Raw genomic sequence first — 27,773 nt, 5'->3', positions numbered from 1 at the left:
GTCCTTGCGCCACCAAGTCTATGTTCGTCCTTTAAAAGTGTTCATGCAGGTGTAGCTCCCAGAAAACTTGTGGATTTCTTCAAGTGCTGCCTGAGGGAGAATGCTGCAGGAGAAGGAGAAAGAAAATAAGCAGAGCAGACAAACCTCTTAGTCTGTTCTAGTAAGAGGATGTGTAAGTACGTGGTTATGCACACACATACGTGAGCATTCGTATTCTCAAAAATCAGCTAGTGAGAGTGCCCAGACAAAACCTGACAATATCCTGCTGTGACAGGCCTGAAGGGAGAAAGCGATATCCAGTCGCTCTTTCTCTACAGAAATATTTATCCAAAAAGGTCTGTAAAAACTGTAACTTGGAAGATACCATCATGTTCTATTCCTCCCCAGTATTGTGCAGAATCTTGTACTCTGAAATACACAAATTTAAACTGAGTTGTCTGGTTGCCATCTATTTGTGCTAGGCATGTGGCCTCCTTATTGTAAGGTATGGGTATAGATCTAATTTCCTGACAGCTACTGTAATGGAAGATGATTAATTCTTACAGTAAAGGGGAAGGAGAATAGCCCTTTTTTCAGTCTGTAGAATTTCTGGGAACTTTTGAGAGTATCCCAAATTTTACATTCAGATCAAAGCATTTATTGTGAATTATTTTTGTTTGAAATGCAATACTGTATTTATTTTCCACGGAAATCTCATGGCCTTGTTTCAGTTCTTGACTGAAGTAGGTTTTCCAAAGGTTTTAGTGCAAACTCTCACAGAAACACACTTTTAAATGTCCTTTCTCTTTAGCTGTTTCAGGATATGAAGTTATGACTTTCTTTCCTTAGGGACTTTAAAATTCCTGACCTAATCATACACAAAAATATTTTTTTTAATAGTTTCATTGCTTTAACACAAGCAATGCTCTGTAAATACAGCTGTGACGTACATACCTTATTGTACAGAAACCCTTTACAATATAAAGCTTGGAGTCCAAAGAGTGGCTTACTAAATCAAAATCAACTACATGCATATGTTAATTGTTAAGAAACTTCCTAGCTACAAATACCAGTTCAGACCTCAGGAATCCAAATTTTGGGAGTAAAACTGGTTTCATAAGGGGGTTATACCCAGGGAAAGCATCTACAAAGGGAATCTCAGAAAGTTTTCTCCCTTTTGCTTCTATGGCTGTCTTTCACGGGAAGGGATGAACCAGTCTGATCCTGGAGATTCGGTCACAGTCAGACTGAGGTTTGCCTTGGTGCACAGCCACACAGGACTGTAGGCCAGGCTATTGGTGGGCAAAGGAAATAGTTACCTTTTTAGGATGACAAGAACATGCATTGTCCATGGAAGGAGCAGGAAGGCTTGATTCATCTGAACAGCTTCTACTGTCCTCCTAGCCACTGTCTCTGGCTTGAGAGGAGGAAAAAGATTAGGGAACCTGAATAAATAAAGTAAAAAATAAAATAATTATTTGTTAACCAAACTCCTTCTTTGAGATAGCACTGCCCAGGTCCTGTTACTCACTAAGCTACCGCTGCTTACTGGCATTCAAACATGCCCCAAAGCAGGCTGGAAGAAGCAGAAAGTTCCAGTTCCAACCAGTACTACTGGGTTAGCTAAACAGTTAAGGATGTACATGCTGGTGCCTTTAGGGAGAAGTGGCAGGGTGTATCCAGAACCTTGATTCAGGGATTTTCTTAAACTGTATGCAAACCAAGACCAAAATGCTGTCTTTTCAGTGTTGGTGTTTTTTCTCTTCCTCTCTGTTGTTGCTCTTTGCTTGATTCATCTTCTTGACAGGTGAAAGACAACTTTTTTTCCCCCCATTGCTTTTCATACCAAACATAAGGCTTTTCCCAGCTCCAGCAATAGCTCTACACTGCATATTTTCTTGACTAATAGAGCACAAACGATATTAATAGGTTATTTTGTCCATTGTAAAAGACTAATTTGGTCAGCCATTAGTCTTTGAAATTAGCTTCTTCTCTTAGATAGAGGTAAAAAGGACGTACTGATAGCTTTACTTCAGTAAGGGGCTGTCATTCCTTTTGGTAGGAAGAATTAAGTATTTCAACAAATAAAGAAGGAATTTGTACTGTTATTTCTCAATTAATTTGTAGACTGCTCCTTTTGAATGACCTCAGTTTTCAGATTACTTCCCCTCCCTCTCCAGTGACTGCATATGGCCCAAATACACTCAGGGAAAAATAGCTTTCCGTTCTCCCTGTAGAAGCAAATGTCCCTCTCAGCACAGGCAGGCTGTATGAACACACCAGCAGGCTGAGGGAACCAGTCTGATGAGTCCCAGGTGGCCTAGAGTGACCCTCTGTTCCCAGGCAGCCAAATGAGACATCAAATTCTCTTAACTAAATGAACCATTAATTAGGAGTGTATTCTGATGATTCATTTAAAATGAGATGCTTTATTCTAGTTCCCCTGGACTGACCTGATTCTCATGCCCTGAAACATCTCTGTGCTCGTGTGGAAGGGCAGGACTGTTGTGGCATTCACTCCAGGACAGTCTAGGAGCCCCAAGGTCAGGCTCTCCATAAAGGCAAAGGACGAGGCTTTGGAGGTGCAATAGTCAATGGCACCCGGGATGGCTGACAAGGCCAGGACAGAGTTCAGGCAAACAATGTGTCCATTCTGCAACTCCAGCATCCTTGGCAGGAACGCTTTGGTGGTCTGAGGAACAGAGTTAAAAAAAAATAAAAGGTTTGCTCAGCAGAGATACAACAAAAACAATAGTTACTGAAAAGAATAAAGTGACACAGAGACAAGCCAAACTGTGCTGTTCATTATGCTAGGGAAGGAGTGGGGGAGAACCTTGTTGCTTTGTCATTTTCCGAAAGATTCTAAACAGGCAAAGTTTGTGTAGAAACAAAAAGTCCTTCCTAGCACGTAAGCAAGCAGTACCCGCCAATAAAGGCCAGGAACAGAATGGTTTGTATGTTTAAGAACTTGTAGAGGATAACGTTTTCAACAAAGTGATGAAATCACAAGAAGTCCTTTTTTTATTACTATTATCTAATTCAGAATGGAATGAGTTTCGCACTAGCTGTCTTCCCTGAACAACATAGTCTCATGCTGCTCTGACATTCCACACACATCACTGTACAGAAAGCCCTTCTCTGTGAGCTCAGCCTTTCTTAAAAGAAACCAAATTTTTACTGGAAATCACGGAATGGGGATACAAGAGCAAACACTGTGTTACTACTGGAAAAATTAAATTTTTTTAGACTTCTTTTCTCTGGCCTTTGCTCCTCACATTGTTTTTTCTGTCTCCTTTTCGTATCAAACTGATTTTACCAAGCACCAGAAAGACCTAGGAGCAGCCAAGTGCTTACTGGCTGTAATCTGTCACTCTCATTCCCAATTCTGAATACAGGGGATACAAGAGCTTATCTTACCCAGAACTGTCCCAGGGTGTTTATGTGTTGTGATTTGAGCAGTGCATCATCATCGCTGTCCATCAGGCTCTTACCATGGACCACAGCAGCATTGTTCACCAGGATAGTGATATCACCCACCTGCAAAAAAAGCAAATGCCTTGTTACAACTGATATCTCTCCTCACAAATTGGCAATCACCATTTTATCTGAATATCTCTTACTGCCTAAATACATTATTATTTTTATAGCTTTTGGCCTTCTTGCCTACAGGCCTTGTAATCCTTCTGGATCACTTAAAACAGGTAGCTAGGGTTTGTACGACATCATCTGGATGTTCACCCTTCTTTTTTTTCCCCCCAATTTGCCAGTTTTTTTTTTCCATCAAACATGAGTCATTACTGAATTCTGCCCACAGTGTTTCTACAGACACTAACCTTTTCCCGCACAGCTTTCGCTTGCTGATAGACCTCCTCTCGATTTCCTACATCACAAATGAAATAATGGCATTCCGTCCCCATCATCCTGATTTCCTCTGTGGTCTCCTTCAGGCATTTCTCAGTTCGACCCCACAGGATGATCTGCAGCAAGAAACTTTTGTTAGAATCAAACTGCTTCTGCTTCAAATCTAAATTAATTAAAACATGCTTCTAACTTTGACAATTTGATGAATATCTTTGATGTGTTTTCGCTGCCAGCCCTGTTGCATTGTTTCATCTAAGACTAAATGATTTTCTATTACACAGTGATGGAATTTGAGTATCGTGGTGGCAGCTGTATCCCACTGCTGATAACTCTATTTACATGTTCTTTACCAGCAACACAATAGCTAACATAAAAAATCAGATCCTTAGCCTAACATGACAAATATATGAAACACTTGGCAAATTTTCTGTACCACGAAATTTCCAATCTATCCCTGCTTTTGCTATACGCACACACAGAAGGAGAGATTTATTCTAAAATCACAGGCCTTCCTGTATATCTGGTACGTTATCTACTTCTTGTTCTACATTTGGAGAGAGCATCTGCTCTGCAGCAAAACATACTTTTTCGGCATATCATACGTAATTATTTGCAATGCTGTTTGCAGGCTGGTGTCCTAGGTGCATTTCAAACAAGAAGTTCATCCTAATACAGACATTTAGAGTGAGAAATTTCACAGCACTAATCTATTTTGCAGCTAACATATGCAAGATTTCACTTGCCTCTCCCATTTAACACAGTAAAAATGATACAACACTTATTGTACAAAGAACAATTCTGAGTATCTGTGGAAACAAAACATTCATATAGCATGGATTTGATATATAGTGAAGACATAACCAGCACAACCCTATCTGTATTTCTACACCATTCTGGAGGTCAGAAATAGAATAGAAGTAACTTGAAAAGTTACCAGGTTTGTTAACTTTCATTGTGGGGCCTTTATCCAGTCTAATTCTTCTTAGTGAGACAACAAGATTAGTCTCAAGGATGAGATGATGCTTCCACCACTGTCTTTCAAACAGTGATCCACAGCTAAACAGATTTAACCAAAATATTTTTTTCCAAGTGTATAACCTTATTTTCTATTTCTTTTAAGGCTCCTGGAAGGAATGTAATTTCATCTCTCTGTTACCTAAGACATCTGCATATGAATCAATCTATCCTTTTTGCTCTTCAAGCTAAGTCTTCTCAGCATTCATCCTGTTATGAATGGTAAGTCACTTGTCATTCTGCAAAAAATAAATTACTGAATGCAGCATGTTACTGAAATCAGCCGACTGCTCCGAGAGCCAAACAGCAAGAGCCAGAAGAGAAGGAAGAAAGGTTGCTACTGCTCACAACTGCAATTGTGAACATTGACAATGCATATTACTATTTAGTACTAAAAAATAAACGAGGACATTCACATAGTCAAATGCAGGTTTACTCTGATTAGGGGACTGGGGAAATGGGCTTTGAAAACAGACATAGCTTTGTTGCTCTCGGAACGGTGCTAGTTCCAAGCAGTGGCCTTATCTCCTGTGATCCAGGATTACAGCTGCTTCCCATACCACTGTGTATTGAGTATGAATCTGATTGGTATATTGATCTTTTAATGGTTAAAAATAAGCACACTTAAACTTTAAAGACTTAATAATCTTTGAGTTTTCCGGAAGTTGCAAGAACAGGGAAAAAAAAAAAAATCTAAATTAATCACTCAATTAACTTAGTAACAGCAAGATAAACATAAAAATTTAGGACCTGTGGTATTCCCTCCCCACAACAAATCTCTTGCAGAGAGCTTTAACATGCTTATTTTTAAGGACTAGTTAAGCTTATCTCATAACTGGTACTAAAACTAATCTCTGGCAGGGTCAAAGAGCTCTTCCAGTGTGATTAAGCAAGGCTAAAACGCAGGAGTACCTCGGCCTCAACCATTTCCTAAATACGTTAAATTTACAATTAATCCCATTTATAAATCATTGGCACATCTGTGAACATAAACACACACAGAGTGACAGACTTACATTCTCATAATCACCAAAGGACTAACAAGTTGGTTAACCAGAAACTTCAGAGCATGCACAAATACGTCAGAGCCAATTCATGGATATCTTATCTCAGGGGAAGTAATTTTCAAGGAAAAAGCTGTGACCAGACTTAAATACAGTAAGAAAGCATATGGCTAAAAATGCGGCTTGTGTATTAGCCTGTCTTCGAAAGTCTCAGCATATGACCCTTGGCCATCAGGCTTTGGCATCGACACAAAGCTCGTAAAACTGATGCCTGTTTACCCGCTTCTGAACTCAGAGCTAGGCTGGGTGATATTTCTTATGCCTACTCTGCAGGCTTGAAGGGAAAACAAGAACATATGAGAAATTTCACAAGCTTTCAGGAAATATTTACATAATACTGTCCAACTATAAGCGTACACACTTACTTGCTCTCTCTTTCACAATCTACCATCTCTGTGGAAAGGGGAGGAAAAAAGACCACTACAAAATGTCGACTGTAAGCATCAAGTTTGATGGCCACACAGTTTGCATCAGTGTGAACTTCAGCCTCTTAGCAGGACTGGATCAGTCAAATGTAGACACTAAAAAATTAACTGACAAGTTGAAGACTGATGGCAGGTAGAAGAGGAAGAGGCGAGAAAGAGAAATAAGGTGTCAGACAAGGGGAGTAAGGCAAGAAACTGACCTCACATACCTAGCACTCCAGGGTTTCACACTGCTATTGCAAAATAAAAAGTAGATCCCTCACTCTTCACCTTCATCTGTTTCAAACATCCCCACAGCCTCCTATTCCCAAGAGTTGCCACTGATGCATTGAATGTCAGGAAATATACATGGAAGAATAGTTAAGCAAAGGACAACCTGTCAAAGGAACATCTGTCTGTGATGCAACTCTTGGACATAACATTTTTTATGCCCCAACAGTTACTTTGGGACCTTTAATATCCTACAGGCCAGTCTTGCAAGGTGACCCCATTAAAATCTGGACCATCTGGGAAAGGCAGAATTTGCCGGTTATCCTGCCGACAGCCTTAACTTCAGTACTGATTTTTTCCATGGGAAGTTTGTGTGTCCTTGACACTGTTCACACTCAGGTGAAGGCTTCAGCCTGCGTAAGAGAAAAGCAGTAAATAAAAGACCATTCTTTCATGAGGTGAAAGTTCCCTAACGACACAGTGGGAAGTGAGGTTTCCTGCCGTCATTTCTGCTACTTTTTACAGATGGATAAAACTCAAAACTCAGTACAACATGCTTTTGGTCCAAATTCAAGCTTGACTGCTCCTTCAAGATCATATGAGACTTCCAATTTCTCTTACATCTGGCCAATTTAAATTGGCATGGGCTTCCCTCTCGCCTCCTAGGATATCAGATCTTAGAGACAAGAGTTTTAGTTGCTGCATTAGCCTCATGGTTGAGACTTCTGTTGCTCCTGAACTCTGGCTTTACAGAGGGCTTTGGCTCAGTGTTTCTGTGCAGGCAATACTTCTATTCTTGCTTGCAGCAGTTTCACCAATGTGCTTCTAGGTCCTTACTCTGCTATTGCCTCCTGAGATTTTCCACAAACCTACTCATCAGTCCTCTGCTCTCCTGGACTCACCTTCGTCCTGCAAAATCTGCAATTTGACCATTTGCTGCTTGACACTCCTCAGGTTGTGTTATTTGTAACAGTCTCACTAATCCATTCTTAAGAATCAGGGATAATCATGCACGTTCTCAATGCTCCGGAGCAAAAACTTGTGCTCACTGTTGACCTGATGAAGGACTGTGGGGCTGGGCCTGTGTTTTGCTGATGCCCCATGAGCTCCAGTTAGCCTAAAGCTGTGCAGTTGGCACTTCAGTCCCCTCTATATGCAAGCGTGCACGGAACTCTCATTTTATTCTTTGCTCCGTCAACATCAAGGAAGGCATCGTTTAGCTTTATCCTGCCCTAGGTAGGATTTGAGGGCTCTGCATTTGTAGGGAATCTAGATCTGCAGTTTAGGAAATGGTCCATTTTATTAGGAAGCACGATTTTCAAAATGTAGACGTGGGTCTCAGGGTCTGGTCCGCGCCCCCTTTCCTTTTTAAATTTAATTCTACATTGGCAAGTAAGTGTGTCCCAACTGGCGGCTCAGTCCTGGAGAGAATGACTCTTACAGACACAGAAGTTCCTGTCTGGGCCACAGGAAAATGCAGAGGAATAAAGAAGACGAGAGACACGGTGTTCCTTATTGCACAGCCTGTCAGGATGTTGCACAGCCACCCATTCACGGTAATTTAATGGTGGATAGAGGAATATTTAATTTGTGTTTTGGATAAGTTCTTGGACAGACAGTTTTCCGTCCTGGAAAGAATCCAGCCCCTATTTCTTCTCCCCCTTCGCCTCTCGTCATCCTCTCCTGCCCGCCCCTCCCTGCCGCACCAGACACGCTCTCCTTTCAAAAAGTTACTGACCAGAAAATTGCCGAGGGCAAGAGCCCAGCGAGGCGGTTAATCCCGCGGCGGCAGGCCCGCTCCCGGAGGCCTCCCGCCCTGCCTCACCTCCGGCTGACCCCGCGCCGCGGCCGGGGGGCGGCAGGGCCGGGGCGGCCGCCGGCTGCGCTGGGGGAGCCCGCGGCTGCGGGGCAGCGGCTCCCGGCGGCCGGCCCGAGCGGGGAAGGTCGCTGGTGGCAGCGGAATTAACACGCCCTCCTCTTAATTAACTTGCAAGTCGGCGAGGGCCGGGCCATCTCGGCGGAGTGCAGATTTTCCCAGGGTTTGTTCACGAGCGGAGTTTTGCAAAACAAACCGCATCTCCAGATCTTCCCCCCGCCGGCGGGTCCCAGACCCCCGTATCTGGCCCCAGGGAAACCGTGTCCGCCGGCGCGGCATCCTCCGCTCCCAGAGGACGCGTTTAACTCTGGACTTAATCTGCTAATGAGACATGCCCCGAGGTCGGAGGGGAGTCAAAAGGAAGGTTTCAGCTGCTGCGGGGCTAAGGCGAGGCGCTCTAATAGCCGCCCGCGCTGGCTACTTGCCAAACGCCCCCAGCCTGGCTGCAGGCTTCAGTCCCGATTTTCACCATAACACCAGTGAGTAAGAGTTCTGCTTTTGACCACCACAAAATCAGATAAAGCCACTAATTTATAGAAACCAGCCTAGACTGAAGCTGCTATCAGCCTCAATATACACAGATGACCTAGGCTTCCAGGGTCTTACGTATGTTATTGGCGCAGGAGATGAGGTCAGAGCGAATTTTACATCATTTACAAAGCTATTCAACTTGTTTGGTCCCCTTTTATTGCTAGCACAATTCAAGAAGAGCCGTAAAGGAATGTTGTACATCACCAGTTAATTTGGCACTGTATCTCCAGCAAAGTTGCTGTGCTATATCGCTCCCGTGAGCTAGGCCAGCACTGGAAAGGTGTCCCACAACAAAAGCATTTCTGAGACTGAACACGTACTATTTCTTGACACTCCCCTTGGATTATCTGGGTTGTACCTTAGTACAGAAGTGTTCACTCTTAGTGTTTTCCAACACAACGCCCATTGTGATTTGCAGATCTAACCTCCCTTCCAAAAGTTGCTGCATTTTACGATTCATGAAGCAATCCTCCGCATCAATTCGAAGACACTGAAAGACTGAAGTGTTGCAGAGAGACACCAAAGTGCCCTTCCTGCCTCATCGCATTATTGCTGCCTCCACAAATCAACACAACTCCTCGGCACAGATCAGCAGAGATAGGAAGTAGTTGGTAGGTCAACACATTTCATTCCTCCTTTCAGCCCTCCTTCCTAGTCCAGTGAAACAAAAGTTGCTCTGTTTGAGTGGGTATCTGTAATTGCACAGACTGCTGCCTTTGTTCAAACACAGAAAGGCTTTCTGCACCCAATACTGAAAGTTCCTGCATGCTTTTAGGAAGTACAAAGTGCAGATAATCCACTGAAGTATGTCAGTCTTATCCCCATATATTTGCAAAGCCTGGTAGTACTAACTCACAGTTGGTCCTCCAAAGAAATGCATTCCAGTGTATCCCATAATCCTGGCAGAGTTTTGCGTATCATGAGAACAGGAGGCTAAATCCTACAGTCTCAAAAGCCTTCATGTATTTCGCCTGTCAATGGCATTAAGGGTTTTCTCCTCCACCCCTTCTCCTCTCTTGCCCCCAGGGCAAAGTCAGACAAGTTCTTTCAGGAGTTCTTCATGGGAGAGGCATGCTAAAGACAGATTACTGGAAGAGTGAAAGGTGTGGCCGTTCAGTGTGAAAAGCCAATCTTTGCTTTAGAAAGGAAAAAAGAACCTTTTGATGCCTGAAGTAGGTCAAAATACTTAACCCAGCCCCTTAGTGACACTTATACAAAAGCAAGCAAACAAAGCAGGCCAGTGGCAAAATTTTCTCAATTCCCACAGTGGAAAGTGAATATCAAAGCTGCAAGGGATGGGGACAAGAAAGATTACAGGTGAGTCACGGGGGAAATCAAGAGAGGAAACCCATTTACCTATTTTACACACAAGCTTTTCTAGATTAGCATTTAGAAGTTGTAGAGACATTAGACTGTAAGAATTTAATTTAAATTTAATCCTGCCACCACGGTAAACACCAAACACAGGCTTTATTATAAACTGGTTTGAGTTAAGGCCAGGTGTAATATACAGCAATGAGATTAGAAGTTAGGTCTAAAGAGACTTCAGAAGGAGACTTAAAGAGTGAATTCCAGTTCCTTTGGTCTAGAGTCAAAACTTTTATTACTCTCTATGTTGATTTAGCACTCAATGGGATTAACACTATTCACCTAAATCACAGTCAGTTCCAATTGTACCCCCGTCACTCCTTTTTTCCTCTGAAGGAAACGAAACAGCACCCCAAAAAAAATCAGAAAACTATGTAACACCTGTCTCCTATTCAATAGGCGCCTTCCTTGGAAGGAAAATTTGTAATTTTCTGTCTGCATACAGGCATTTAAGACCAGCTCCCTCTAAAGAAGTGAACAAATGCCTACTGTTCCCACAGTCAGGACTATTTAAGGACAGGTGGCCCCATGCTGACATTTTTCCAGTGGTTTTTCCAATTGCTTTCGTCTGCAACATGAACTGCGACTCCAGACTGCCTTGGGAGCAACACTTTTCAGCTCTGTTGTACAGAGCAGTTGAGGAAGGGGAAGGGTTAGGGTTGTTTGCAAGAAGAGGTCACGCAGGAGTCAGCCTTTACAATCCTATTAACGCTGGGACAGGGTCAAATGGAGTGCACGTTCCAACAAAAGCACCAAGTGGCCACAAGCTGTCACCCTGGAAAGGTTCAGGGAAGCATTTGTGGGGGAAAAAACGACAGATTTTTAATGGTGAATGTCTGCCACACCATGTGTTAGAACCGGCCTCTGCTCCAGGGAACCAAAGCACACAAAGAAATACCCAGCAATAAAATTCTCTGGCTGCAAAGGAGAAAGAAGTGGCATATCTGGGGGGTGGGGAGAGGGGTAAGTTTTTCAAAGTTACGTATTTGAGGTAAGGCTTTGCAGGTATCTACCAACAGAAATATAATACTCTGTCCTGTAAAAATAACTAGTGTGCTGCCGCCACCATTTGCTTGGCATGCCATCCCTGTAATCCAGACTCATACAAAAATGTCCACAGAGATCTCAGGAAATTGTGGGGAGGGTAAATATGCAGGTGCAGAAAGCCCTTTTGTACTGCAAGCACAGCAGACAGGATGAAGGGATAGAAAGTCAGTAAATAACATTTCAAAGGAAAAAAAAAATTACTGGATCTGCTTGACAGAAATGCCATGGTCCAACAGGACATTTCAACATCACAGAAGGTTTGCTGTTCGCACATTTTCCTTCCCAAATGTTGCATTATTATTTTTACTTATTGCACGTACCTCTCAGGGTAAAGAGTTCTTAACATGTGGCAGGTTAAATGTTCATGTAATATAGTTAAACATTTACTATGACAGAAAGTTATGTTGACACTGAATGGTAAGAGTGTTTGGTTTTGTAAAGCTAAAAACAATCAAAAGTTTAGATTACAGGGTAAGGTTAGAAGTAAGGGACATGTGAAATTAAAAACATGGATCCAACACAGTATTATTTCCATCACCTAATTGGGTGAAAGTAACTCCTAAAATTGCCTGGTTCAACCAACAATTAACTGAAAAGTCTGCCACTTTGCAACTAACTAAGTGGAAAAATCAGACCTAACAAATTTATCAAAAAGAAGAATTAGAGGGCTACAAATTGGGTGCCAGTAGAACTGGGTTATTTTTTAGGTTCTGTCTTTATATTTAGGAGATGAATTCTGTAACAGAGTGCCTAATCTTGAAATGCTGAGCGGTTTTAACTTCTAGAGGAGCAGGCTGGCCACTGCATCACCACCTTTACAACAAGCACTCAGACTCCTAGGGCTAGACCCCTGCATAGCTTACAAAAGTATCAATTATGCTGGATTACCAGTTTAGTGTAAAAAAATGTCAGCTTTAATTCAGGACACCTTCAGTTTTGCTTTAGGTTAAATCATTGCAAGTACTTCATCAGCACTTTACTTACTTTGGGGAACATAAAAGATTCCACTACAGGCTCTATAAAAAAAAATAATAAATACAATTTTACCAATCAGATGCTATACTCAAAAGGTAACTTAATTAGCCCGCTGATGCTGGACCAGTTCTGAACTTGGGCAGTAATCTGTGATCACTGCTATGTGAAGTGGAGCTAGGTTTAACCCACATCGCTATGTAGATCTGCGATATGTCATCGTAGTCCTGTCACCAGTCAAGGGGACTTTGCATTTTGCTGTACTGTCACATTAGCAGAATCAAAAAGTAAGGTGGACAAAATGGGAAACGTATTAGAAGCTCTGACGAATGAGGAAAGCCACAAGGGATCTTTACAAGGCAGATGAAGACATGGGCAGACGGACAACCCCAACTCTTGTAGCCACATTGCAGAAAAGGAAGACTAGGGGAAGTGTTAAATTGGTTAAACTGGAAGAAGGCTTGCAAGAAAAGCAGACATGGAAACCTAAGGATGAGTAACATTTCTAACACTGTCATTATAAACTACCTTCCAGAAAGGCCTAAAATATGCTCCAGATCATCCACGTGCATAGTATGAGGCAACTCTTGACTGAAAAAATAATTTCTCCCATGAAGCTACTGGAGAAGTACTGGGAGTTAACACAGCCTCCCTTAAATTTGTACACAAACTGAACACTAGCAACAGCTTCAAACAAGCTCCCCTACAAGCCTCTTTTCTTTGCCTCCAGAAAGAGAGAATTGCTATCATTTTAAAACCGTCTAAAAGCTGTCAAAGGGAGCTTTTCTTGTAAGTATTTTAGTCAAAGAAATAAAGATACTGCTTAGAAGAAAGCTTCAATATTTAAATGCTTAACTGGTTGCCTATCTTTTTATGTACATTTCAAAATGTTGTTTTTTTTTTTTAATGGTGGCTGTTGCTATGCAACAGGGCAGAATTTCTAAAATCTATTCATCTGTTGTGCAAATAACAGTGTTCAGGACATACTTAACTCTCTCAGCCTATTAAGTCTGAGGAGGAGGATGGGAATTGGAGGACTGTAAGCTCCCAGAGCCTGCATCCCCCAAAGGGGTACAGCACGACTAAAAAGGGTCTGTCACTGGTGATACCAGGTTTTTCAATACACTGTTAAGATGAAGTAGCTACCCTGCTTATAAAACGTGTGGAAAACCAGCACAGCTCTAATTACATAAAACGATCTCTAAATGTAGAAACAAAAGTTACAATCATTACTTTTATCCAAAAAGCGATCAAAGCAATTCTAATCAGATTGTGCTACAATGATACTTATTTAAGCTAGAGGGGCTGGCCGGGCAATCACAGCTCAAGCTCCAGCATGTCAGTCTGTTACAGCTCCCTGGAGCTACCATCTTTGGATGCGATTGCATGTCACATGCATGCCTTTCAGGCCGCTGCAACGCAAAAGGAAGTTAATTCACTTCAACATGAACATAAAATCAGTTAAGCTGTCAGAGAACACGAGACAAGCTTTACTTTCCAGTGAAATAAGCTATATGAAGTATCCTGGTCAGTAATTAAGATTTAGCTGAGGGGGCAGTAATATAATACTGAGGCACAATAATTCCTCAGTATTAAGCACAACTCTATGCCATGAGGGTTTTCTACCTCCCAGTCAACTGCAGAGCATTGGGGATCTGTAAACTACTTCCATGAAGCGTGTGAACTTTAGCCCTAAAAAACAGGCCTATTTTGGTTGACTCACATTCACTGTAGAACATTCTTTACTTCCACTGAAAAAATATTTATAGGTACATAAAAAGACAAAAACAACTGAACTAACTGACATGATTTGCAGGAGTGCTGATTGTCAGCAGTCTCCACGTGCATCAGTGGGAAATCTGTAATGTACTGGCAACGTTGAAATTGGACTTAGAAGCCTAGATCCTGAAACAAATAACGTGACTTGGCCTAAATCTGTGACTCAAAAGCAAGCCAAAAGTATTTTAACTGTTTTTACTGATTCTAGTGGCTGAAGAAGCCATTCAGACTTCATGTATTACAGAAAAGTTCACCCTAATTACACTGACTCCCTTTGAGATGGATCTTTTTTTCAGCCTATAACCAGCATTCTGATTATTTAGTTGCACCACAATTTCAGTGACAACATAAAATGTCCTTGTAATGTAATTTCAATGGTTAAGAATCTTCTATGTTTTCTTTTCCCTTTTAACATAGTCAGGAAGAGAAACTAAAATCACTTCAGAGAAGTAAGATGCTTTCCCAAATTTCTGATTTTGCGAAAGTGCTGGACTAAAATAAGATAATGACAGTGGTCAAACCCATCAGCATAGCACTTCCTCTGTGTGAGCAGTAAACAAGTGTAATGATGTCACTAGGAGCTGGCTGACCCACTGATGAACTCTGGGCTGTAAAGGAGATGCAAGGTGCCAGATCCCCACGCACACACACTTACCCACACACCCACACGTGTGCATACATACCCACACATCCTTACAGCGTAAGAGGTGTCACAGAGCAATCTGCAACAGTTGCACATCATCATCTAGGGAAATGAAACCCTGAAAAACCCCTTTGATGGCTAAACGCTTTGCTTTTAAAGAGGCAAACCTCTTGCTTCCATAAAGCACACATTCAAATATAAACACAACATAGACAATAGTCTCTAAGGGGCCTGGATTAAAATCAAATAACAAGCAACACAAAGAACGCTCTACAGCATTGCACAATCAGCATATCTCAAAACCCAGAATCAAACAACTCCGTTCAGTGAGACAGGACTCCCGTGTTTCCCAAGAGTCTTGGAAATGTTCTTACATCATTTCTGACAGCTCACTGTAGTCAGAGCCAGCCCTGGTCTATTACCACTTTGGGAGAGAAGTACTTGTACCAGCTGGATGTCTTTAATATTCTACTTGGAAGCATGACCTCTTCTCCTTAAGGCAGTAAGCTGAGTTTTGTCCTCACTGGTAAGGTTTTTTTAGGAGGCAGGGCACAGGGAATATGAGTTCGTAGTCAACATAAAACCAGGCTGCTGAAAGTGGATGCCAGGATTTCCCATTCCCTCTCCAAACTACCAAAGTCAAGCCTCACCCAGCAAATGTACTGAACAGAGAGACAAGGTGTCTCTCTATTACTAGCAAGGAGATTAAAATGACAGATCTAAGACAAACACTAATTTAATCTTCATATAGAAAATATCAATTGTCTACTGTTATTGTTGATCCATTCTTTTTAAGGGCACAGAAAGATGAACTGTGCAGTGTCCTTACAACATCTTCCACTCCCATTAATTTATTTTAAGTCTAATGTATTTGAGGTTTTTCTTAAGGTCCAGCACCCAGAGTTAAAGGATTATCCAACAATTTCTGCTTTCAGTTAAAGTGGTGCAAGTTTGTCCACTCCACAAATACAAAGAAAATCTTGAAAATGTAACTTGGGCGTACCCAGTCATTCAAAGGGCAAACAGAACAAAAGACCACTTAGAATTACTTAAAATATCATGCTTTTTTTGAGGGGTAACTCCTGATTTCATAACATAGGCCTATGTTAAGAAAAAAGACATTTGCTGCTCAGCGAAGCTTCTAAGAAACACTGAAATAAGATTTTGTTCAGGGTCTGAAGTTTTCACTTTCTTATACAAGTCAGCTTCAGTCCAGGACTTGCCGGGACAGAGGACATACCCAAAAGACAAACACTACCTGTCGATACAACTGGTGCAAGCTGATATCTCTGCGGACCAAGAGCGGAAACACTGACTGAATGGGAAGCCAAGCTTGAACTCCATTTGCACCTATTTTAAATGGCTGGTTCATTTAGATAAGGGATGAAATATGTTAGCCAGGTCATACCAAATGCCATCCCACCTTCGTATAAACTCTTTCTAACCCGTGGCTAAAAATATATCATACTACAGGACAATCACAGCCCAGAATCTTTCCAGGCATCATTTTTATATCACCTCAAAAAATGTATAGTTTGATGTTGTTTAAGTGCCCTCAGAGGTACCACTGCACACTGAGAGCCAGATTTATCACGTAGCCACATACATAAAGCGTAACTGATTTCAGCAGAGCTGCATTAGTACTTTCAAACACTATTTTATTGCCATAAGTGGAGCACTGACAAATTGGCTCAGGCAGTGTTGAATAATAGAAATCCCTATGTTAATCAAAACAAGTAAGCTCTGTAGCACTGTATTCAGTAAATTGTAATTAAGAAGGTGGCAACGTAAGGGTGGCTGGTGACGAAGTCCTTTTGTAATTATGCATAGTTTATGGCTAAGCTAATAGGATGAACAATTTAAATTAGTTACAAACTCTGCCAAGGTACCATCTATTCCCAAGTCTATTAATTAGAATTAATTTAATCCTCACTGGGATAAAGGTCAAACATCATGTATTTGACCCTTTTCTGCTGGCGTCAGTGTTATCAGTCAATGGATCTGGCAGTGCCTGGGTCCGACTAGTTCGACTCTTCAGCATGTTGACATGATGCTTTGAAGAACAGAGTCTGGGCCCAGCTAAAAAGATCTCTCTAATAATTTCTGCTTTGTATTCCTGATAAACACATGGGTTTAAAAATTCCAGAGTTTGTTCTCTCTTGGTGGTCAGCTCTGAGGCTGTTGTTCTCTGTCTCTAGGATTTTTCCTTTTCAGTCTCCCTTTCCTACACAATACCTTAAAGCAGCCATGGTATTAGCTTTGTATCTTCAATTCAGTCCCGAAAACAAAGGCTAAAAATGAACAGTAAAAACTAACTGACATTTGTTAATGTTTTTTAAAACAAACACGCAAAATCAATAATCCTTAGCTGACATTTCCAAACTGTCCTGAAGCAAAGATACAGAATTTCTACATGCTTGTCCAATTTTATGGGATGGAAATAAAGGCAATTGTTGTCTCCCCATAGGTCCTGTAGAACTAACTGGCTGCTTCTGTGGCCTTCATCATTGTCATCTATTTGTCCTAGTTCTTTTCTTGGAAGAATTGTCATATTGCTTTCAAACCTCTCAGGTTACTGTAGGGCTAAGTTCCTGGTCTTGGCTACGGTAGTATGATGTAAAATCCACTAGTTCTTGATGTACTAACTTTGTGTATGTTCTCTTTGAATGTTGCTGATCTGCTTAAGGAACGTAATTCAGAATCTATTCAGAGTTTTCTAAGTTCCTCCTTCATATTTTTACTATCCACTGCATAGTATCACCCTATCAAGACAGGTTTGCACAGCAGGGTAAAAAAAAAACATAAAAAAATCTTTGATTCCTTCTAAACTTTTTAGTCAGAATGCTTAGAAATGTGTGCAGGGCTTATGGTCACATTACAGCAAATTGCTGTGCCACACTAATTAGATGTTAGCTCAACAGCATGTTTAATTCATTTTATAATGCAGGAAAAACTACCTCTGTATGTCAGTGCTTCAGATGGAAATAGTTCTACAGATCTGAGACAACTTTTTCCTAGCCTGTGCCAGACTCATGACATAAATGCAACAGAAATACACAGCAGCACATCTGCAAGTCACTGTAGGTGATGAATCCACACAAATAAAACAGGGATGAATCACTTCAGATAAGCAGGGTGAAACATTATAGACCAAAACCATCTTGTCAGCCACAAACTTCAGAAAAGTAGCCTTTTTCCTTTCTTTGGTACAAATAAGACAAAGGTCACAGAGTCACAGAAAGGTTGAGGCTGGACGGGACCTCTGGAGGTCATCTGGTCCATCCCCCCTGCTCAAGATCCTATACCTGGTCTACTGCTTTGACCAGGTCCACTCTAGTTTTGAGCTTCACTGCCTCCCCTTCAAGCTTTCCAAATCTCAGCTTCTGTATTCACTTTCAAGGCCGCTATCCCCGTGTTACCGATCACCTTCCATTTAGCATCAGATCTCCTATTGCAGCCTTTATCTCCCAGCATTAATTTTTCAAAAACCCTTTATATTTTCTTCCACACTGTCTGCACCTCTGTAAACATTCCCCAAAAGTCTTTAGTGTTGCTCTTCAAATCCCACCTTAAAACCTCCATTGCTGTGATGCCTTTCCAAAAAAAACTTAAAAATGGCTAAATGAGTGGTGCTGAAATCACTTGCTTTACAATTCCCACCAGTACAGACTTCTGTGTTTGTATTCAGCTGTTGCCTTTTGTTTTATGTCTACACTGTAAACCCTGAGGTAGTTATTCTGTTGTCCTTAACCGGCACATTTAGCATCTTTATGCTAAATAATTTCTGGTGCATGAGTGGGTTTCTGAGGCACTACAGCAACATTAATATATAGCCTCATCTTTAAAACCTCCCTCAACATTTCTTACAGCATTGACACAGTCCTTACACGTTGTGGGAAGCCTGTCCTGATGCCAGTCCTTGAGCATTTTAAAAAGTGCTGGATTTTGGTGTGCCAACACAGCACAGTCTCACTGGGACAATATTTTCACATGACATCACTGCATCCCGATGTGAGATGACAAGCCTGCTACTCTGCAAGTTCCACTTCTTGTTAACATTATTTATTCTCCTTACAACATACCCAGTAACAAAAGACAGGTATGTTCTAAATTATAAGCTAAAACAGCACCAGCCGGAATGCCGCTTCACAGACAACAGCAGATCTGATATCTGATAAATTCTGGCTGTGCTTGCCAGCCAGAGACACTTATTCAGCGTGTTATTCGAACTGCTGGCCTTGGCACTAACACACATAACAAGCTTAATGCCTGGGACTTGGAACAAGGGTTCTTCTGCCCATCCTTAAATTCAATCAACAACGAAGTGAGCTGCCAACAGGAAGCTATTAAATAAAGTTGTTGTCAGTATATAATCTTTATAGAAAGAAAGCCTTTCTAGAGACCATAAAGCGACTCAATCAAATCTATGCTCTCATAGTTTACCAAAAGTTCCAAATTTATTACTTTGCATGCCATGGGAAAACATTCACTCCCCAATTCTTTTCACACACTTCTGGTTACTGTTAAGTTATGACACGCTCTAATAGTTCACTGTAAGATTAAGTGATTAAATTTAAATAAGATTAAAGTAACCATCATTAAAAATATGCCTGAAACTGTTCAGTTCCTATGTGTTGGGGTTTTTTTCAACCACACACACAACAGGAGAGTTTAATTACCTAGAAACTGATACTTGCACTATGAGTAAATATTCTCATTACAATAAAATATCTACAACACAGAAAATGCAAAATTTCCTTTTAGATTACATTATCTTTTTTACTTTGAGACGTCAGGTTGCTTTTTCAAAATGGTGAGTTACTTATTTGCATTTCTAAATTACTACAGAGAAATCTATTAGCTACATGGACTATATGGCACTCTATGTCCACACTATATGTCCACTATATGTCCACAGGGCATAAAAATCAGTCAGGCTGTGGACAGATGCTCTCTTGACAACATTGTCTTAGTACTGGAGTCTAAATATATAGATGTAAATTTTACACTGAGCCTTTTTAAAATTATTATACACCAGGCCAACTCAACATCTGTTTGTGCAGTACATTTGCATACTGCATTTGCACTGGGTAAAGTACATCAGAACTGTGTCCATTTCTTTTATAAACATAATTTTTGAAGGCTTTATGATTTCATTATGTTAGATCATGGTGCCTGTTAAAAACAATTACATAGTGATTAATCATATTCTATGAAAAACCAGTTCCTCTCAGCTCTGAAATTATGTAATTTTAAATCAGCTCTTTTCCTTGTGCCAGGTCAGGTCTATTCACGTTCTGAACTCAGAATGAATTGCAAGGCACATGTCAGAAATCAGTTATTGCTCGCCGAATACAAGTGTCTTCTTGATGACCGGCCCAGCCGCAGCGGATTTAAAACCTGACAGACAGCAAGCAGAAGGACTTACTGAGTTTACTTCAGGTATGCTATCATCCCTTCCCCACTCCTCCAGCACGTTATCAGAAATTATACACCTTTGTACACGACAAAAGAAATGTCTTCAGGTTTGGAACACTACAGCCCATCTGGGTGGAACTCTGTGGCAGATTAAAATTCCTGTGCATTAAGAATTTGATGTCAGGTTCCTCTTCAGACAAAAGCTAACTCTCAAATACAGTTTAGTAAGAGTATTCTACAGGTTCTGAAAGTGAAATCAGACATGAGTATTTGAGAATGACCACTATTTTAAAAGACAGTTTAATTAAGAACTTTTACTGAAATCCATGTGTGATACTAATAGCTTTTGTCCTACACCTTAAAAAAGGTCACAGCTCTGAATGACTTTTAGCATCAGTCTCAGTATTTTACCCTCACTTCAGGAGATTAGTATTAATTTCATTTCCAGCACTAGTCACAATGCAGTTAATCTTTTATCACACAGCACTGGTGTATGTTATAAAGGAGTTTTAAAAAGGTACATACCAATTGATACAAACCAGGGCAATAATATGTCATCATGATTCATAAAGACCAAAGTGAAATATTCATAGAACTACACATGCCGTCTGTGCAGACAATGAGGGAGGAGCATGCATGGTAAAAACTCATTTCAAGACTTGCCAAATTTTCCATTACCAGGAATACAAGGCTAAATTCTAAGGCCTGACACCATTTTTTACATAACCTCTCTGCAACACTCTCATCCTAAACACAATTTACAGCCTAAAATCTCATGCAGCGAAAACTCTCCAGTCATACAAGGCTCTCAAGCACCTGCCATTCCTCTGAGGTTTTCAGTTGTGTTGAATTCAGTGGAACACAGAGGGAAACTGGCTCTAGGTTTCAGCAGCAATGAGGGCTTGCACAGCTCTCATCCCTTCCTGGGTGCTCCTTCCTCCACCAACTTCTTATTACCACCCCAATTGTAATTGAACATGTAGCAAGCTCAAATGCCAAGGTACCTTCCTAAATGAAGACATCAAGGTCTGCCTTTGAAAGTGTTGTGAAAGTAATGATGGAAAGGACAGCTGAGATTTCAGGGTGGGGTTTTTTTTGTAGCCTGAACAAAATCAGAAGTGATATAAGCAAAATACAAACCAAAACAACAGCAGCAATAACAACAAAAATCTCTGATCGGTTTTCAAAGCCAAAGTTTTCAAGTAGAGCCTTTGGGATTTTTGCTCCCTGCCCCATAACAATCACTGTATTATTGCGTTTGTGGCATTCTACAGCTGCCTGTCACGTTGCCATCCTGTTAAAAGTACCTTGCAGACTTGTAGACATAATTGTCTAGACTCCAGTGCTGACAGAGCGAGGTCATGGCTATCAAGCGGTACATTCCATGCAAGAGCAAAGTTTCCGTTTCTTGTTTTTGTTGGTGATACTAACTCCCTGCCATCCAGCAAGGGCTCTTGTCTGTCCTGATATTCCAGACCGCTTACCTCATCCGCTGCACAAGCATGCAAGCCCTTTGAGTCACAGAGGCTCCTGCAATACAGGAAGTGAATGTCCAGAGGACAAACCAGTGAAAGGAGAGATCTTTCAGTGTATTCACGAGGTCATTTCTGGCACAGTGCTGAGTGTGAAGAACTCTCAACAAAGTTAGCAGGGATTGTTCAAATCTTCTCTGCAGCACTGTCACACGAACACAAGGCCAGGGCTGTGCCTAATCATTCGGTATTTTGGAGATATCTCTCATGCCAAAACACCCCCGGTTCCCTAGAAGCCCTCTTGTTCATTCATTTAGTAGCTACAGTTACCAACAAGGCAAACGTATCACAGCTGGAGGGGAGAAAAAAAACCAAAAAAACCCCACAGCAAAAACCAAAAGGCAAAACAGGAGGACAAAATAGACATACTTTGAAAGAAACTGAGATCACAGAAACGATCACAAAGGAACAACAGAAAAGCACTGCTGTATAAGATCCCTTGCAGATATGCTACTGAAGACCCATACTGCTGATTTCTCAGCCCAGAGCCTTCAGTGTAAATAAAAAACCTAATGCAAATCAATGGCTTTTGACCAGTCTCCCAACATGAAAGGCCTAAGAAACTCTTCCAAGGTCACTGTCAGGTAATCTTGAATACTAAAATACATACTAGAGTTGGGGAATCTGTTTCTATCCTATAATTATATATTTTTCAGTTACTTTTATTGGGTTTTGGTGACATTCAATAATCCAGAATGCCTAAGAACCAAGCATCTCTCTTCTGTTCAATCACACCTCAGATTAAATAATCTGTGAACAAAAAGTAAGTTAAAATCACAAGGAAAATCTTTAGACATCAAGGAAATGCCCTAAAAGAAAACCTAACAAAGAGTAAGATGTACAAATGACATACAAATCAAAATTTCATCACTGGAGATCATCAAAACCAGAGCTGACACCTCCCTGCCAAGGGCACTATAATGGAAAATGCTGTAGGAAAAGCAAATGGCTTAGAGGAAACCAGAAGCATTTTCCAACCCTAACCACCAGCGAATGAACCCATTCAGCCCCTACATCCCCCCTGACTACTCACATCTGTAAAGGGCTGTTATTCCACACAAGAAATATTGCTTAAAGGGGCCAGTTTTCCCAATATTAACTCCATTATGCAGTATATTTTTTGCTAAACACCATTAGGCTTTGGAAGTGGATTTTTATTTCATAGGCATTAAATCATAAACTCATAAAAATCTCTCCTTCTCCCATTTCATTAACACAGATCTACTCTGCCATTTTGGCTAACCACAGAATATGAAAAGCAAAGAGCCTTAACAAAGGTATCAACGTGTGAGACTTAGGCAGAGGTGGTGCTCTGTTGGCCAAATACTCTTTAGGTCTAGTCAAGAGTTAAAACCAACAATAGTGAAAAATGTTAACGTTGCAAGCAACCAAGAAGGAACTGAAAGCAAAAAAGTATGTCTCTTCAGCAATTCAGCAGCAGCAAAGTAGCTCCTCAGCCGCCACTTCTGAATCTGGACACATCTCTGGGGAACAGCACGAAAGCTGAATTACACCACTTGAGAACTTCTGGAGAGAATTCAATGCTATTCATCCCTCATACTAACACTAACATGTCCTGTATCATCTGTAAACCACTCTTTCTCTGCATACAGCAAATTTACATGCTTTTGGCTTTTTCCAGAAGTGCTACAGGAAGCATTTAAATACACAGTGCCTCCCATGACCAACTACCCGAAAGTAAAAATGGAGCATGGATCCTTTGACCTCTTCATATACACCTGAACAGGGATGGATGATCTAAAGTTTCTCATTGCCTCAAAATTGCTGGTGGCCTTAATTGAAAAACCCAGAAGATACACACTTGTGAAACTGAAAACAACAATGGACACTGCTTTGTCCTCTTACTGGCCTTGTCATCAGAGAGGCCAATGAGAAAAAAAAAATAATCTTTTTCATGAGAAAAGAAACATCGCCTTAGAAGGAAATGTCTCCTAGACATTGATCTGTCCAAGTCATATTTGAGGCACAATGGCAGAGCAATGGTCTTAAAAGAATGGGGGTAGAGAATGGGAATCAGGATGGATTTACATGATCATGCTCAAGAGACTTCCGTTCTGTTGGGTTGAGAATTTCCATCTCCATGCTCATCTGTCAAGCAGAAGACACTGTACTTCCATTTGCATAAACCCTTTTTTGATTTATTTCTTGCCATCTTCATTGCTTTAAATGCAAGATGAAATCTTACAGTAAAAAGGTGCAGATGTGACAATTTGTAAACTTAGTGAGATCAACGCTTGTCATCTTACGTGAAAACTGCTCAGATACATCTAATTTGTCATTAACAAAACCAGCCTCTGAAAACAGACCGTAACATGAAATCCAATCCAGTCTAATTATCAGAGGAAATTTCATATGCCAACAGTCTCAACTAACCTATCTTTCAGAAGATTCTAATCTCAAAAATATGGTTATATATCGCCGCCTACCTCCAAAACTCCGCCACTATGTCTGTGTGCGCAAGCGCTGTGATGACTTTTTCAAGATATACCGTACACCCACTATTAGAATCTGAATCTATATGTTACTGTCTCTGTTCACCTTCATGTAACACTGTACTTGGCCTCAGAATTTCATGCCTTTGGTGGAAGGCATGTTTTTCTAAACTTAGAATATTGTGACTGTGCCACCTGATAATCAGAATTTGTTCTAAATTGTTAATTATGATCAATAATTTAAGCTTTCCACATAACTGTGAAACAGCTAACTGCCTAAGACGACAGAGAAATAGAAAAGTTAATTTTCACAAGCCTTATGAAAGACGACTTGCTAGCCACTTCAAATCTCTTTTGTTTTGACTGTCTAAGGCGAAGCATAAAATCGCAGAGGTAGTGCCAAACAGAGGTCTTGCATTCCACATGGAAACTGCATTAAATTCACAAAGTTAGGGTACTGAGCACAGAAGGCAGGAAAGAAATGAAATCTCACAGCAAATGGAATGGAAACCACCACATCGAGGTAAAATTGTCATTAAAAATGTTACGGAAGAAAAGAATAAGCCTACTTTAGTGCCGCGGGGAAGACGTGCCACTACCAAAGGCAGAAAGGCAGTGCCACTACCAGAGCGCATCAAAACTTGCCGAGTGCCATATTTGACTTACTGGACAGCCGCAATATAACTGAAAGGAGAATCTAATTCCAATTCAGTAAAGGCAAAAGCTGAAACACCTTGATGACAGACACGAAAAAGACCCGTAAGGCAAGACCCCAAAAGTTCTAAACAGTAACTAGCAACCACACAGCATTTCACAACATCGTATGAGACAAGTACAAAGGCCCCCAACAATTATTCCTACTTATTCTTTCCTTCTAAGATACGTAGGGATTTTATAGATAAGACATACAAGTGAACTACAGTCTGTATCTGTTACAGTAATTTCATTCGCAGCTCTACATCTTAAACGGCTCCCTCTCCTTTTGGCCCTGTCACCTGGGTCATTAGGGCTGACTGCCATTGTTCAGCTTCTAGCTCAACTGCAGCCAAGCAGCTCTTGAATTAGCTGGAGAAATGGTGGTACTTTAATACCGGAGCTCAGCATAGCAACCAGGCGGACTAAATAAATAAATAATGAAGCACGGTATCCTAACAGAGAATATAAATACACTTGCAGCAAACTGCTTGGGTCCAAAGGTCAGTCAACTTGTTTGCTCTGTCTCCAAGAATTTGTAAATCTCAACATGGTGTTTAAACACAAGCATATACAAACATCAAAGTTCAATGCTGACATATTTTACACCTCTAAGCTGCATGCCAGAATAGCTCTATATCACACATAGAAAACTGTAATGCATGTGTAAGGAAGTGACAAAACGCTATCCCAAACTAAATGCAAATTTTTCGTTAAATATCTTCTCATTCTGCGTTTTTCTTCTTCTTAATTCTCTATTTACTCTCATTCATCCTCTCTCACACAGAAAAGTATTTATACAGCCATCTAATTTCATGATTCTTCCCTTTCATTACCCAAGATCAAACTTTAAATCTCAAGCCTCATTTCAGGGTATGTGTGTTTTTTGTATCCCTGATTGATTCACACACATGGAGACACCTGTACCTATGAAAACATGTTTCAAGGTAAACGACCAGTTCCTGAGCTCCAGAAGAGACACACACCAGCTACACTGGCATGTCTAGGCTGCTGTGCAGACAGACCAGTCTCTCAGTCTGTCTCTCTTTCCATCTTTCCTAAAGAAAACGTGCAAACAATGTCACAGCCTCTACTCAGGTTGTGCTTTTCTTCCTTGCGGGGTTCTCATTCATCTTACCTTTGAACAGCTCTGGGCTGGCCAAGAGCAAAATACAAGGGACTTCAGAAAGCACAAGAAATGAATTTCGCAAATGGAAAACCATAGGGGTGAAACTGGACTCTTCTCCCCAGTTTCCTGAGAGAATGCACTATTAGGACCGAGAGCCAGAGCCCTCCTGCACACACCCTGTGCCCCTTTCCGAGCCAAGCCCCTCTCCTCTGGGGCGACACGCGTGGCAGCCGGCGGTCTGGCTGTGCCTAAGGAGAGCTCAAGATGTGCTCAGCCTGCAGGGCTGGAGCCGGCAGCCAGCTGCCCCCCTCTCTGTTTGTGCACAGTCCCAGCAACCAGCACTGCCAGGAAGCAGCCCAGTAAACAGCAATGGAAGCGAGCACTAGCTTCACGCCTGGGAATCACACTGCTCTCCTCTCCCTGCCCCAGGAAACCTAGGCTGGAGCAAAAACCTCCCGTGTCAGCAGGGGAGAACGCACACGGGGACCCCTTCCTCACTTTCACATTTTCTTAGGTGAGATGGGGAGAGACAGGACACAGGGGAGGAGGAGCGGGCAACTTGTGAAATGTAAGCCAACATAAGGGCTCAGCACAACTAGTGCCCCTTCTCCCCCCTCACCTCTTCAAAGCGATCCCATCAATCCCACCTGGAGGTGAGGGAAAAGGCTTTTCAGTCTCCAGTCGGAGGACTCCCCAGTAGAGCAGCAGGTGGGAGCTTCCTCCCCCCCTCCCCATCACGCCGATGCTCACCTTTCTGGCTCCTCGTTTAGCAAACTCCCGGGCCAGATGGCGGCCGATGCCCCGGCCCCCTCCGGTGATGAGCACGTTCTCCCCAGACAGGTCTCGGAGCTTGGGCGGTAGCACCACGCACACAGCAGCTTTCACCACCAAATAAACCATCTGCACGGGGAAAAGCAACAAAGCGCCCAGCCACTTCCAAATCATCCTCTTGTTCCAGGCAAGTCAGGAGGGCAAAATTCTCTTCCAACCCTTCACAAAACCAAGTTAACAGAGAAAGAAAACCAATACCCTTCATGCACCCTCAGATGGGTGACAAGTCTTCAACCCCCTTCCAAAACCTGGGGGCAAGAGATTCTTGGACAAGAAAAATCCTTCTCTCCCCCTAAAAAAATTGGGGTAAGAGTAAAGTAATGCAGAAGACCAAGTCACTCCCCTGTTTCTTGATCGGTGTCCTCTGGGATTGTCACATGCAGGTAAAACGGTTTCCTTGCTTTTTAACTGAAAGACAGTTTTTTTAAATTAGAAGAGAGAGAGAAAAAAGTAAAATTAAAAGTAACCACACATCCCTTTGCTTCAAAGACCGACATAAAAATCCAGTATCCAAATGGAAGCTTTTTATACTTGGAAAAAGAAAATAAAGCTGCCTATGTCTCCAAATTTCAGCCTGCAGTGCCTTCCAGGCAGCTCATTTCTATTCTTAGACTCAGGAAATTGCTTAAATAAGACAGAATTGCCAGGACCTTCTTTTTAAGAAAGGCTCTATTCAGGGTAAGGTTGTTGTTTTTGTTTTAATACCTATAAATATCTATAGACGTTCTGTCCTGAGCCGGTTGCAAAGGTTGAGCTGATAACCGCCTCGCTCTGCCCCCTCTCCTGTTTTTTTCACTTGGAGTAGCTGTGATCACAGAGCAGGAATTATGCCGTACACTATTTCAGCTCTGGCTCTTACTCATTTCTCCCTATTGCTCTCTCTGCCTATCACAGCCGCGGCGCTGGGGAGTTTTTATACCCCATTAAGCCTGATTGACAGTTAAAGTG

General features: G+C 41.5%; 1 protein-coding gene across 1 annotated transcript; it reads right to left on the bottom strand.

Moving 5' to 3' along the window:
- DHRS3 (dehydrogenase/reductase 3) lies at positions 1–27,099 on the bottom strand. Its single transcript, XM_086476060.1, has 6 exons — positions 26,745–27,099; positions 3,813–3,956; positions 3,397–3,516; positions 2,433–2,671; positions 1,299–1,424; positions 1–103 (listed from the first exon to the last, which is right to left on the bottom strand). The coding sequence occupies exons 1-6, from the start codon at positions 26,937–26,939 to the stop codon at positions 19–21; spliced, it is 909 nt and encodes a 302-aa protein (XP_086332186.1). The 5' UTR covers positions 26,940–27,099; the 3' UTR covers positions 1–18.
- Positions 27,100–27,773: the final 674 nt, after the last annotated feature.

Source organism: Leptosomus discolor, chromosome 20, assembly GCF_034619465.1.
Source record: "Leptosomus discolor isolate bLepDis1 chromosome 20, bLepDis1.hap2, whole genome shotgun sequence".
Classification (NCBI taxonomy): domain Eukaryota; kingdom Metazoa; phylum Chordata; class Aves; order Leptosomiformes; family Leptosomidae; genus Leptosomus; species Leptosomus discolor.
The sequence above is the reverse complement of the archived record's forward strand: the minus strand, read 5'-3'. Positions and strand labels throughout refer to the sequence as shown.